At 39.1% G+C, this 14,845-nt stretch overlaps 1 protein-coding gene across 1 annotated transcript in view; it reads right to left on the bottom strand.

The window, feature by feature from the left end:
* The window catches only part of LOC113654637 (NACHT, LRR and PYD domains-containing protein 9-like), a gene marked incomplete at its 3' end in the record, with an annotated part of 15,527 nt that extends 1,184 nt beyond the window's left edge, over positions 1-14,343 (bottom strand). Inside the window, exons 1-5 of the mRNA XM_047809844.1 lie at positions 14,231-14,343; positions 13,751-13,799; positions 13,066-13,270; positions 11,033-12,836; positions 7,542-7,715 (exon numbers count right to left, since the gene is read on the bottom strand). Coding sequence (XP_047665800.1) covers positions 7,542-7,715; positions 11,033-12,836; positions 13,066-13,270; positions 13,751-13,799; positions 14,231-14,343 — 2,345 coding nt within the window. The remainder of the gene's footprint in view (positions 1-7,541; positions 7,716-11,032; positions 12,837-13,065; positions 13,271-13,750; positions 13,800-14,230) is intronic.
* Between the last annotated feature and the right edge of the window lie 502 nt (positions 14,344-14,845).

Genomic DNA, 14,845 nt, shown 5'->3' with positions numbered 1-14,845 from the left:
GTTTTATATATATACACAGTATAAAGTAAATGACCAAGTTATACATGGTATTACACACACCGTTATAGATGATATTTGGAGCATTATTACATGTAATTATTACACTTGATTACTTACATATACATTAGCTTTTAAGCCTAATTATTAATTATGATTATGATGTGATTGTGACAGGGGAAGAGGTTTCAGGTTGGGGGTAAAGAGTTTTTTCTGTCACCACTTTTGAATAAGAAACAATATCAAGGCTATAAAACTTGTCAAAACTCCGAATCACAAAAGTATCAGTGAGAAGTTGAGAACACGTTTAAACAGTACACACACTCGGACTTTAAACAGTACACACACTCGGACTTTAAACAGTACACACACTCGGACTTTAAACAGTACACACACTCGAGCTTTAAACAGTACACACACTCGGACTTTAAACAGTACACACACTCGGACTTTAAACAGTACACACACTCGGACTTTAAACAGTACACACACTCGGACTTTAAACAGAACACACACTCGGACTTTAAACAGTACACACACTCGAGCTTTAAACAGTACACACACTCGGACTTTAAACAGTACACACACTCGGACTTTAAACAGTACACACACTCGGACTTTAAACAGTACACACACTCGGACTTTAAACAGTACACACACTCGGACTTGATGCACATCACATGTGTTACTTTACTGATACTGCTTTTAATCGTAATGTAAAGACCGGTCATCGGGACATCAGCTGTCATGTACAATAAAAGCGCAGAGACAGGAAATAGCATTTAACACAAAAAGCCGCCTAGCCGCACTATTTTCTTTAGCGGAAGCAATACAATTGTTCAGCAGTGTCGTGTTGCAGCCACAGCCGTATGAGTCCTGTAACAAGAAACAGCGCGAAGCCGTGAACTCGTCCTGAATACTTTAAAGGCGTAACAGCTGATGAACAAACAGAGACAATTGTAGAGATTTTATCTTAGTTTTTATTTTATACAAAACATTTTCCTCTCGTCTTTTTTCGTCAACAATAATCCATGTTAATTTAGTCTTAGTCAGCGTTTTGGACAGTGGTGCAGTCTCGTCATCGTCTCGTCTTAGTCATGAAAAAAAAGGTTGTTGAACATATTTGGTCTCGTCTGACGAAATTAACACTAATCCAGATCATGCTCTAAATCTGGATCATCTCACCACCATAAACAAATGAATAAAAATGTAAAAATACACGTGTAGATTTCCGTAAGGAGTTCCACATGATGTCTAATCTTATTTCCTCAAGGTTTTGTAGTTTAACAGATTTATCTTTACAGATTAACAGCAACTTTGTGGAGGACTGAATGTTATTATAGCGGGCATCACCAAATGGCGGACCGAGTGACCCATAAAAATTCTAATATCATATTAAACATCTCCTTATTATAATCTAATATTATAAGATTATAAGCTCTTTGATATTAATAAAAAGATAAATCTTTCGTTAATGTGCAGTTAATCTAGTTATTATAGTTAATCTAGTTATTACAGTTAATCTAGTTATTACAGTTAATCTAGTTATTACAGTTAATCTAGTTATTACAGTTAATCTAGTTATTACAGTTAATCTAGTTATTATAGTTAATCTAGTTATTACAGTTATTACAAACAGGATCGTCATCAAAAGCCAAGCCAATCAAATCGATTGTTTCTGTTCCATACTCCAGAGCAGAAGGTGGCAGTAATGCATCTAATTACGCTGGTTGCCAGCCGCTATTAAAAACCAAGAAGAAGAAGAGATGGATTGTTTACCTTTCAGCAACAGAGAATAACGAGTGTAAGAGAGAGAGAGGAGAGAAAATGGCTTGTTCAAACATGAGAAAAGTCGATGGTGAAAACCGGACATTTAAAGATGACTGGACATTTAAAGATGACTGGACATGTAAAGATGAATGGACATTTAAAGATGAATGGACATGTAAAGATGAATGGACATTTAAAGATGAATGGACATGTAAAGATGAATGGACATGTAAAGATGAATGGACATTTAAAGATGAATGGACATGTAAAGATGAATGGACATTTAAAGATGAATGGACATGTAAAGATGAATGGACATTTAAAGATGAATGGACATGTAAAGATGAATGGACAGACCAGTACATGTTCATTCTGCCTGCAACCAGTTCTAAACCTTTGTGTCTCATGCTGTGAAAAGGCGGCTGTTGAATTCTCTGTAGTAGGTGGGAGGAGCTTTGTCTCCATCAGCTGTGTTAAAGTGTTAATTAGTGGCTCTTTGTTCAGTGTGACATCCAACAGCTCATGGGGAGATTCACAGTTGATTAGGGTGACCAGACGTCCTCCTTTGCCAGGACATGTCCTTTTTTGAAACCTAAAAATGTGTCCAGGCGGAATTTCTAAATCGTCTGGGATTTTGTTATTCTAGCCTCAAACGTGTTTATGGTGAATTTGCATTGTTCTCTCTTTCATTCACATACTAGTCACCCCCCCCCCCCTACAGTTCGCTTTGTATTGAGTGGAAGTGTAGGGTGTAGAGCTACCGTCATTGGTCGATAGTATTCTCTGTACACATTTAATTGGTCAGTCACCTCAAGCGTGAACTTCCTTGTTCACCACTGGCAAAGCGCATGGCTACCCGGCATCTTCAGCCATGTCGAAACGCAAGTGTAAGTTCACTGACGAATTAAAACAAAAATTTCCATGTTTTCGTGTCGGTCGAGATCAACATGAAGCTGAGTGCAAAGCAGGCACTTACGTGTCGGTCGCATATAAAGGTGCCAACGACCCAGAGGCACACATATGTTCAGCATAGCATCGAAAGGCAGCGAGGGGCGAGAGCTTATCAGCTAAAGTGACGGAGTTTTTCGTAAGTAAAAAGGAAAGTGCAGCTGTCACTGCTGCTGAGGCTGCCGATGCTCTCCACACGGTTAAGCACCACGAAAGCTACAGGTCATTGGACTGCACATCTGGCTTGTTAAAGGTTTTTAACAGCTCAAAAATTCTCAAGCGCTGGAACAAAGACAGAGGCAATTGTAAATACTGTGATAGCCCCACATTCTGTTGAAGATATCCCCTACTGTGGCGTGTGTACTGATGGCAGCAATCATGGAGCAGTAAAGATATTCCCTCTGCTCATTCAGTATTGTGATTGGAAAAACGGCGGCGTGCAAAGTAAATTACTTGAAATTAAAAACACCCCAAATGAATCAGCTATTTCACAGTACATAAGACACACTGGAAAAGAAAGGGATATTTTCTAAATGCATTGCATTTACTGGTGACAACTGCAACACAGATTTTGGAGGAATCCAGCGTAATGAGATTGGGAAGAATGTTTTTGCAAATTTAAAGAAGTCCCTGCAGAACACAGCTCTTATTGGTGTCGGCTGCCAGCACATATTCTGAACAATTGTGTTCACCACGGAGCAGACACACTGGATGTTGACATTGAGCATGGAAAGTGTTCTTTTTGTCACAGGAAAAACCACCAATGCACATCAGGAAGTTTTTTTGAAGACAAGTTCAGTGAGATTAGCATTCATTCATGTGTGTGTTTCAGTCAAAAATTCAAGAGATGGAGAGAGAGAACAACTCAGTTGTGGAAGTAAAGAGGAGTCTATACAGTGTCCATAGCATGCTTCATGAACGCAAGATGAACAACTTCATGCCTCTTAAAGTCAAAAGTATGCTGGCACAAAATCAGAAGGATGGGTTAGGGTCAAAGGTGTGAGCATTTCAGTGCTCAAGTACAGGGCCTGTACAGTACATGTTTGGACTATCTAGAGAGATGGATGGCACCCATGGAGGAGTTTTCCACTTTTATGTGGATGGATCTGAGTGAGATTCCTGACTGGAATGACGTAGAGGTCTGTATCAGGCACCTAGCTGACTTCAGTGATCTACAAGCACACCAGAGGTGGACCAAAGTCTTTGAAAGATCCAAAAGTGTTGATTCATTCAGAGCTGCTTAAGATGGCACAGTTTTTTTTTGCCGTACCTGCTCACAATGCAAATGTTGAGCGTATCTTTTCACTGATGCAAGCCCAGTGGACCAGGGAGAGGAATCGCTTGTCTGTTGATTCACTGAAGGGGATTCTGTGCACTCAGTACAATTACAAGCACATGACCTGCAAAGACTTCCATTCTTACTTAATGAGTAATCGTAGACTGTTGGGAAAGATTCAGTCCTCTGAAAAATATGTCCCACGTGAGGAGGACTGAAAAGTATCATCCATTGTTCCACTTTTCAACTTTAAAAATGTCTTATTTTGTGCAATTAGGTTTTATTTTTTTTACCATTGTTGTGACTAAACTTTACATTGTGTACAAATGTATTTGTTTTTGCACATTTAAAACTTTCAAGTGTTCAAAAGAGCCTTTTAACGATAAAATAACGTTATGTACTTTCTCGATCACAACCTCCGTTTATACAGATTACACAGAGCCGCACGTACACGTCGGATTCGACACGTTTGGGTGTTAATGTAGGTTCACAAAGCCATGAGCATTAACAGTAAAGTAACATCCACCATTGTTGTTGTTGTGTTTGTGTTTGTCGCTGCTGCGCTAACATTGCTGTGTAACGTGACACGTATACAGTGACGTCACACTCGGCTCTGTGATGCTCTCTAACTGGTGGAAAGGCAAACCGGAGGTTCGCCAGTGGAACCAACTCTGAACCAGCACTCGGTTCTTTCCAATGGAAAAGAGGCAAATATGAGACCAAACACGGGTCGTTTGAGGAAATGTACCCACAGAAGTCAGCAGTGAGGGCACCAATGAGCATCTCCACATGAGCATGAGACTGGCACTAACCCCATTTAAGCCAAGATCCAACCTGCTGACAGGACAGTTACATGTCCATGTCTCTCAGTAGGAACAGAAGATGGAAAGGGAGTAAGGAGAGGTGGAAAGGAGAGAGGGAAAAGGGAGCTGCTCAAAGCTCTGCACTTTTCTGTTATTCAGTAAATTCTGCCCTGTTCTATTTTACCTGAAATGTCCTTTAGCCTAAAGTTCCTGTGTTATTAATGTAGTTAATGTTTAAAAAAGCGGCAGCTCAAAAGTCTTCTGTTTCATTTTGTTCTTAAAGATTAAAAGCACTTTTATTTTATTCAGAAGATTCTGAATGTTTGACATGAAATCTAGGCCCTAAGTTCAGGCTGCACAAAGCTGTGTTTGTACTTTATTTATTTTATTCAGAAGAAATTCAGTGTCTGTTGTCTGTTACTTGACACGTAGTAAAGACGACTACAGGATTGTTTTACATCCAAGTGCCAGACAAGTTCAGCCTGAAAACACGGAATTTAACACTAAATTATATAGAAATGTGTGTTATTGAGTTTATTAACATGAGGTTACACTATTTTAAGTGACAATATAAGATTCGGACCTTTGCTGGGAGGAAATTTTAGTAACTGGACCTCTTTGAATTTTAATTGAATACCATGTATTATGGGATGTAGTTAATGGCTTCATAAAGCTAATATATTCCTCAAATTATGTCATAAACATGATTTTTTTCAGCAAGGAGGAGTTCAACCTCTATCTGATGTCTTACATGGACAATCTGTTTAAGGAGGCAGAAGAAAAAACCCTTTGTTATCTGAGCTCTCAGGATCAAGAGGACATGACAAACTGTGAAAGAGTTGTGGAGGAGAAAAGATCATCACTTCTCAACAACAGCATTCATGGTTTAGCTGAGAGCTGCTTACTAATGTTATGAGTACTGAACTGAGTGACACAAATCATTATGTACATGGAGCTGAGCGTTAAAGTTCAATAAAAAGTCAGTTTACTGTAGTGTTTATAAGGAGCTGATCAGTTCTCCACTCTATAGTGACCCCAGCTAGCAGGTCCAGTAAAGCCCAGTCAGCCCAGTGTGCTAGAACCAGTCCAGGCCTTTATTAAACAGTTATAGATGAGTGTATCAAGCATTCTTATTGTAGCAGGCCAAAGCTAGGCATTAACCTATAGCCAGCCTGAACTAACAAATGTTATGAATAAAAGACAAAAGAAAAGTTAATTCACTGCACTATGATGTATGAGACCTGGCTGGTCTAAAGTTCAGTATGGACCAAGTTTTGTAAAAGGCTGCAGCTCCACATACAAATCATTGTTAGTGGTCCATGGTTAGCTTGGCGGTCGATGCTAGAGTTAAAGGTACAAAAGGGGTCACTGTCTGTGACTCAGTGTGGCAGGACAGAGTAGGAACATATTATACCTTTATCTTGTACTGTGGACATGGGCTGGGAGAAGACCAAGCATCACTTCACCATGCAGTTACTGTATCAGGGGTGAAACAGACTGATCTTGTGTGCATACAGTGGACTTTCCTCAGAAAGAAATGACTTTCTCACATAAACAGCCATTTAAAGAAGAATGAAACGTCCATTGTATGTTTTCTGTTTGTGATTTCCAGTCAAATGTTTATGGAACTTTTAAATCACATAAAAACAACCAACATTCACTAAGTTACCTTAATCTTGGCCTAGTAACATCTCTGAACAATTACAGGAGCCTGAAGATGCTGACAGTGGTGACGTCAGTAATAATTTAGTACATGATGACTGCAGTGAAATGGATGAAGACTTGCCTGATTTGGTTGTTCAGAATTGAGGTGCAATGTTATTAAAACTAGAACATCTTGTACATGAACCTTCTTCAGCTATTGATGATGTTTTTAGGTGAACTGCATTACTGTGTAAAGTCTGTCAGTTCCTCTCACAGCATGTGTTTAAGGAACATAATATCAATGTTGATGAACCTATGAATGAAATCACAACTCCCATCATTACTGTAGCGGCACAATGATCTTAAATCCACCGAGGAGCTGAGTGGGGAGCAATAAATGCGTGACACATTAATCATCCTTGCAGTTTGGTGTTTATTCTCCATCCGTTTGAAAGCTTGTATAGCAATGTATAACAGTGATTTGCTCAAGTTCAACAATACTGCTTCTCAATGCATATATTGTTCTCATACCATGATTATACGGTCAACCAAAAAAATATGTGCTCCTACACCCACCCCCACCTGCTTCCAGAGCCACACACAGGTGTTTTAACCTTACGTAATTACTAACTCCCCCATTCTCCCGCAGTCACATGACATGTACCTAACATGGCTCCTACAATTACAGCTACACTGCATTCAGCCATAGGCAGAGGGGGTCCTTTATGTTGCCCATAAGTACAAGCAGCTTTACCAGGACAAGTTTAGTGTTGTGGAATACTGAATAATGTCATGATGAAAAACAGACCAGCACATTTCAGTATGTTCCAATATTAAAATATCTGCAGCAGGTCTTTGTTAAGAAAGACATTGTTGACAAAAATGTTGTTACCCATGAAATGATGACATTAACTTACATCTGGATTTTGTCTTTTATTCCTCATGCAGAACTCACAATGTACACATTTGGTCCTTGTTGATGTAGTTTAATTTTATTATTTTTGCACATTTATGTTTGTGTGTGTATGTGTGTGTGTTTGTGTGTGTGTACGTGTGTGTATATGTGTGTGTATATGTGTGTGTATATGTGTGTGTATATGTACCTCAGTATCTCCAGTGTACAGTGTGGATTCTTCAGTCCATCAGAGAGCAGCTTCACTCCTGAATCCTGCAGTTTATTGCGACTCAGGTCCAGTTCTCTCAGACTGGAGGAGTTTGAGCTGAGAACTGAGGACAGAACTCTACAGCTTTCCTCTGTCAGTTTACACCCACACAGACTGGAAGAGAAATGATGAAATATCAGAACACTGATCTCAAACACACAAACACAGCCATAATCCAGCTAAAGTTGAAGCTGTAACAGAAATGTCAGTGTGTTTGTGTCACACACACAAATCAGAGGACAGGACACCACATCAGCACATTTACAGGAGCAGGGACGTCTTTCTGCACTCCACAATCTCTCAGCTACAATTTATTATAAGACCATTAGGTCATGTACATAACACACACATGTGAGAGCGAGCAGCCTACAAACACTACACTCTGATCTGTGTTCAAGTTTCTACACCCAACACTGCAGATACAGTGCATTTTATTACAGAACATAAAGAATTATACAGCTGTACACTACCAGGTAATAACATGACAATACTAGTCGTACTTTACACTCAGTTATATGTTGGATTTCACAGAGACACTAAAACAGTTGGTGTGTGTTGTTCTCTGTGCTCGTACACGTACAAATCTGTCACCTCCAGACCTCTGATTTAAATAAAGGATATTAGAAAGAACATTGTACTGTTTACTACAGATGTCACTGTTACTATTTCAACACAACTTAGTGAACCCTTCTTTCTCCACAGAGTAAATGGGATCATGTCTTTCATGCCTCCACAACTGAGAAGTGAACGTGGGGTTTTCTTCTCAAATCTGAGCTCCTTCCCTGTTTACAGAGTGACGTCACATCAGCACGACTACACACAGCATCAGAAATAAACAAAGTCAAACTTCTTACCTTTAAATGAGTCACACTGTATATACACACGTATTAGCTTTAGATGGATCAACATACAGACATTCGTTTGTTCAATCTAAAACACTGACTATACACATAGCAGGAAATCTAACCCACCTTGTAGGTACAAATCTAACACAACACTACTGTGTGTTACACTAAAGGATTTGTGTAGGTGGGCTTCAGGGGGCTATAAGTGACATGGTAGAATGTAGTGTACCAATGTGTGATATTTTATCAGTACATAATGATGAACAGAGAACAAAACCAGTCTGTTATTAATGTTGTACAACAAAAATATAGATTCACTACAGCTGCTTATAAATACAAACACAGTCCACAGCTTAATGTCTCCAAAATCCACAGAAAGGTTCCAAAGAACGAAACCTGACGTCTCTTCAACAGTAACGGTGATAAACCTGACCGACCGTCACGTGCAACCGTCTTTGTGTTCACCGTCTGTTTTTACCACATCCACCATCTTCTGATGCAGTGAACCAGACAAAAAACTGTCTATAATTCAACCACAACAGATTAACAACAATCACGACCCAAGAACAAGAATGTGGTCATTAACAGTTTGGTGTCTTTGTCGAGCTCCAAGTAGAACAAAACAGGACTTTTTAATAACAGCGGTCACGACACTACACTCACCTGTGACACATTATTCATCCTCTCTCTTTTTACCTGCTTGTACACTTGATAAGCAAAGAACAAAGAACCCCATCAAAATAAAAGTCTTCATATAAAAAGTCACATTTAAACTCCATCCTCTACAATCAGGTCAGTGTTAGAGAAAGAAAATCTTCATCACACATCTGAGTTCGCTGCCTAGCTTGTTTCTAACATAATAAGAAGATAAAGCTGAACATTTTCCCACTTCGTCTGTCCGATGTGTCGAGGTCCAAAATGATGGTTGATGTTTTATTGACCACGAGCTCAGTCCTTGGTAAAGTTTAGCAGTAGTGCAGACTGAAGGAGACTTTTGTTTGTCCTTCGTATTGGGTTAAAGTTTTAAAAAGCTTTATGTTTTATTTTTATTAGAAAGAACAATTGAAAGTAAAAAAAGCCATGACAGAGTGAATCTCCCCACAACACTGTGTCACACACAACAAAAGATGAGGAACTTCAACATAAAGACATACGTGAAGGACATTAGAGTGTTTTAATATTTACTTTTTATATTTTCTATCCATATTGATCCCATTTTGTCAGTCTGATGTTTTTCTCATCTGTGAGAGTTTTGTTAAATGTCACTTTCAATATAAACAGAACAGAAAAAGTCTTTCACTGGTGTTTAGTTCAGAAATGTCTTTAGTTCTTAAATGCATGCAGTTATTTTGTAGAGATATTTTTACATACATTTTAGAGAACACTTAATGTTTCATGATTCATATATAAAAGCTATAAAATGCCTCATATGATGTTATAAGATGTTGTCCATGTGGCCCAGCCCTCAGTTCAGATATAACATGTTAGTGTAAAAAGTGACACAATCTTCTGTAAAAGTACCAGAGGTTTGTGTAAAGATGATTAGAGGAACTATTAACACACATTAATCCAGTGTTGTATAAAGTACTAGAAAGTGATACTTGAGTAAAAGCACAAGTACCTTACTAGAAAAAGACTTCAGTAGAAGTGAAAGTCACCTTTTAGAATATTACTGAAGTAAAAGTCTTAAAGTATCTGATATTTACTGTACTTAAGTATCAAAAGTCATTTTCTGATATTTAATGTACTTAAGTATTTAAAGTAAAAGTAAAAAGTAAAATGTCAGTGATTTTCAGTAGGTATAAGATCAGGGGCAGTTCTAGGGTTTCATCTTTAGGGGTTTTATCCCTCAGTGAGAATTTAAATTATATATTATATGACTACATAGTAAGCCAAAAGTTATGGTGTTATTAAATGGTAAAAGTGGACACCAAAATGTTATACATGATGTAATGATGTCAGTCTTGAATCAGATCAGTTCATGTGTGTGTGTGTATTCTCTACTAACAGTGTGTCCGATGAATGACGTCATTAATAAACTAATATTCACAAAGACCAAATCTATAAATGTTATTTTTATTTAGTATTGATGTTGCATTAATATTTAGTTTGTGCTACAACTCTGGTAATAAGAATAGTGACATTTCACTGCTTTTGGTTGCCGTTATAGATAAACGCCCCCAGCTCTGACTGCGCGTGCACGCTGCGCGTACCTGTGCTTCTCCGTACAGCGTGCGGAGCGTAATACAATCTAGGAGCAGTGATACACCAAACCTCCCTTATTACAGTCACACACATTTCTGCTGACTTTATTTTGTAGTAACGAGTAACGAAGATGTTTAGTGGGAATATAACGGAGTAAAAGTTTACATTTTATCTCAGAAATGTAGTGGAGTAAAAGTGAAAGTTGTCATAAATTTAAATAACGAAGTAAAGTACAGATACGTGACATTTCTACTTAAGTACAGTAACGACGTGTTTGTACTCCGTTACATTACAACACTGCATTAATCCAAACAGTGCAGTTCAGTGTTACATTAAAATAATAAACCATGCAGTAATACAGTTATAAATAAAAATACTCACGCAGCTTCTCTGGAGGCTTTGACCACTGGCAGCAGCCCCAGAAGACCTTCATCTGATCGATCATATTTACTCAAATTAAACACATCCAGCTCCTGTTCTGAGGTCAGTAACACAAACACCAGAGCTGACCACTGAACAGGAGGGAGTCTGGTTCCACTGAGACGACCAAAACCTCCTCTGTTCAGGTAAGTTTGTACTTCCTGCTCTAGAGAATGATCATTCAGTTCATTCAGACAGTGGAACAGATTGATGGATTTCTCTGGAGATGGATTCTCCCTGATCTTCTCCTTGATGTACTCCACTGTTTCCTGTTTGCTGTGAGATCTGCTTCCTGTCTGTGGCATTAAGTCTCGTAAAAGAGTTTGATTGGTCTCCAGTGAGAGACCCAGAAGGAAGCGGAGGAACAGGTCCAGGTGTCCATTCTCACTCTGTAAGGCCTTGTCCACTGCACTCCTGAGGAGATCAGACATGTTTGACTTCCTGAGGAGATCAGACAGGTTTGGGTTTCTGAGGAAATTAAAAAGTCCAGTGCTTTTCCCCACAAGCACATTTGTATTTGTTAAAATAAAGCAGAAAAATACATATAAAGCAGCCAGAAACTCCTGAACACTCAGATGTACGAAGCTGAACACCTTCCCCAGGTGAAGCCCAAACTCCTCTCTGAAGATCTGGGTACACACTCCTGAGTACACTGACACTTCTCTGACATCAATGCCACACTCTCTCAGGTCTTCCTCATAGAAGATCAGGTTTCCTTTCTCCAGCTGGTGGAAAGCCAGTTTTCCCAGTGCCATGATACTCTCTCTGGTCTGCTGAGGATCAGGGTCACATTTCTGATGGTACTTTTGGTCCTTGTGTTTGATCTGAAAGATCAGGAAGTGTGTGTACATTTGAGTCAGAGTCTTGGGGATCTCTCCACCTTCTGCTCCACCCAACATTCTCTCTAGAACAGTGGCTGAGATCCAGCAGAAGACTGGGATGTGACACATGATGTAGAGGCTTCTTGAAGACTTCAGGTGAGTGATGATGTTATCAGCCAGGCTCTGATCACTGATCCTCTTCCTGAAGTACTCCTCTTTCTGAGGATCACTGAAGCCTCGTACCTCTGTTACCTGGTCTACACACTCAGGAGGGATCTGATTGGCTGCTCCTGGTCTTGTGGTTATCCAGAGGAGAGCAGAGGGAAGCAGATTCCCCTTGATGAGGTTCGTCAGCAGCACATCCACTGAGGCTGACTCTGTCACATCACACAATATCTCATTCTTCTGGAAATTTAGAGGAAGTCGACACTCATCCAGACCATCAAAGATCAACACCACTTTGTAGGAGTCACAGTCTATTGATTCTAGTTTTCTTATTTCTGGGAAAAAGTGATGAAGAAGTTTCATCAGACTGAGATTTTGCTGCTTCATCAGATTCAGCTCTCTAAAGGGAAGTGGGAACATGAAGGTGACGTCCTGATTTACTTCTCCTTCAGCCCAGTCCAGGATGAACTTCTGCACAGAGACTGTTTTTCCAATTCCAGCAACTCCTTTAGTCAGCACAGTTCTGATGGACTTGTCTTTAAAGATCTCATTACATTTGATGGGTTTCTCCTGTGTTGCTGGTCTCCTGGACGCTGCCTCAATCTGTCTCACCTCATGTTCATTATTGACGTCTCCACTCCAACCCTCTGTGATGTAGAGCTCAGTGTAGATCTCATTCAGAAGTGCTGAGCTTCCATGCTGTGAGATTCCTTCATTAATTCTTTTAAACTTCTCTCTCAGATTGGACTTCAACTTTGTCTGATACACAGAGACGAGTTCTAATAAACAAAGTAATATCTAGTTTAGTAATAAATAGTTATAATGCAAAATCGTACAAACACTGCTATTAATTCCTGACTGATGGACTAAATATTATTGAAGCTGGACCATGAACAGATACAACATGATATTAAAATTAAATGTAAAACTAAAAGTCTTCATATCTAAAACTATTTCCTCTCTCTAAAGTGAAGCTGATGGAATAAAGTCATGACTCAGAGCTCTTACTGTTGTGCAGTGTGTTAGCGAGATCTGTGTGGTTCATGTTCTTCAGGACGTGCAGTGTGATCTTCAGCGCTCCGTCTCTGACACTGTGCAGATCCTCCTCATCCTCCACCTCCCTCTCAATGCATGCTGGGTAATCTGGACTCAGGAGCTTCCTAAACCTCTTCAGCTCATTCTTTATCAAAGTGATGACTTTGTGTTCCAGCTCCTGGTTAGAAACACACAGGAACAGATCTAAATATTATCATGTTACAGTGGGAAATATTAACATTATCATGTTACACTATTATACACTAAATATTATCATGTTACAGTGAGAGAGGCTTTTATTTTATCACAAGAAGAAAAGTCTATTTTTATTATCACATTTAAAACTCATACAACTGATTACCCATAATGCTGCTGCACATCAAGACATGACAAGGGATCACAACACACACATTATACACTTTAAACACAACACACATTACACACTTTAAACACAACACACACATTACACTAAACACAACACACACATTACACACTTTAAACACAACACACACATTACACACATTACACACTTTAAAAACAACACACACATTACACACTTTAAACACAACACACACATTACACACTTTAAACACAACACACACATTACACACTTTAACAACAACACACACATTACACACTTTAAACACAACACACACACCTTGAATATAGAGTCCAGCTGATTTGTGCTGATGTTTGATTTTTGTGGTCTGTGAACAAACAAACCCCATCATGTAATATGGACTATATGTATTCATAGCTGCACAAATCACACACTAATAAATACACACAGATATTTAACACTATCCTCTTAACACAATACACTGATTTCAGGATTTCCTAACTGACACCAACATGTTTAGAAACAAATGTTTGAATAAATGAATAAAATCTTTATATAGTCATTAATGTCCCAGGTGTAAATGTTCTTCTGTAGCACCACAGACCCTCCAGCTAAGGGACTGCAGACTGAACTGAACTCTTAAAGCACTTTTCCTCACTGCCAGTCCGAGAGCTGCAGCACTGCACAGTTTAGTGTTTTACTGCTTCAACACCTGATAAAGCTCATGAAGGGCTTCATAATGAGACGAGTGAGTTTGATCAGGTGGAACACTGATGTAAAACACCTCACTATACTGACCTCACATCAGTACTGTCTCTGTCTCTGAATTTAAGTGGAGGATTCATTGACTGGTCACTCTTCATGGACACACAGCTGGGTTCTGGTGAGTCTGATCTCTTTCCCTCCATCATTCTAGAACAGAAATATCAGCAATAATTAATGCTCAGTACTGTTAAACAATGTGTTCATCATTAAACACCAATAATTCCATCTTTTTAATTCAGATCTAGTCTGTACACTTATTCAAACAGGAGACAAGCTTCATAAGTCAGGAATTACACTGATATCCTGAGTCCCAATCACAGCTAACTGACTCAGCTGGGTCTTAAAGCCTGTAGAGTTCACTGACACAAAGCTCTGCTGCTCTTATGCTCCACATTACACCGTCCTTTTTACTCTTCTCTCAGTGAATGATTTGTCTAAACTGTTCTTAGATCAGATCAGTGATATATTCACTGCTATTAAACACCTTAAAGCAAAGTTGAGTTCCTGTGTTAACTAGTGAGTGTTTAGAGATACAGATGTGTTCCCATGAGACGGTGTGTATTTATTACTGGTGAATGTAAAAGTAAGTCACCTCTCGTCTTTCTTTAAGTCCTGTTTCCCAGACACACTCATGTTGGAGGTCATGTC

Source organism: Tachysurus fulvidraco, unplaced genomic scaffold (assembly GCF_022655615.1).
Source record: "Tachysurus fulvidraco isolate hzauxx_2018 unplaced genomic scaffold, HZAU_PFXX_2.0 HiC_scaffold_42_np12, whole genome shotgun sequence".
Classification (NCBI taxonomy): domain Eukaryota; kingdom Metazoa; phylum Chordata; class Actinopteri; order Siluriformes; family Bagridae; genus Tachysurus; species Tachysurus fulvidraco.
The sequence above is the reverse complement of the archived record's forward strand: the minus strand, read 5'-3'. Positions and strand labels throughout refer to the sequence as shown.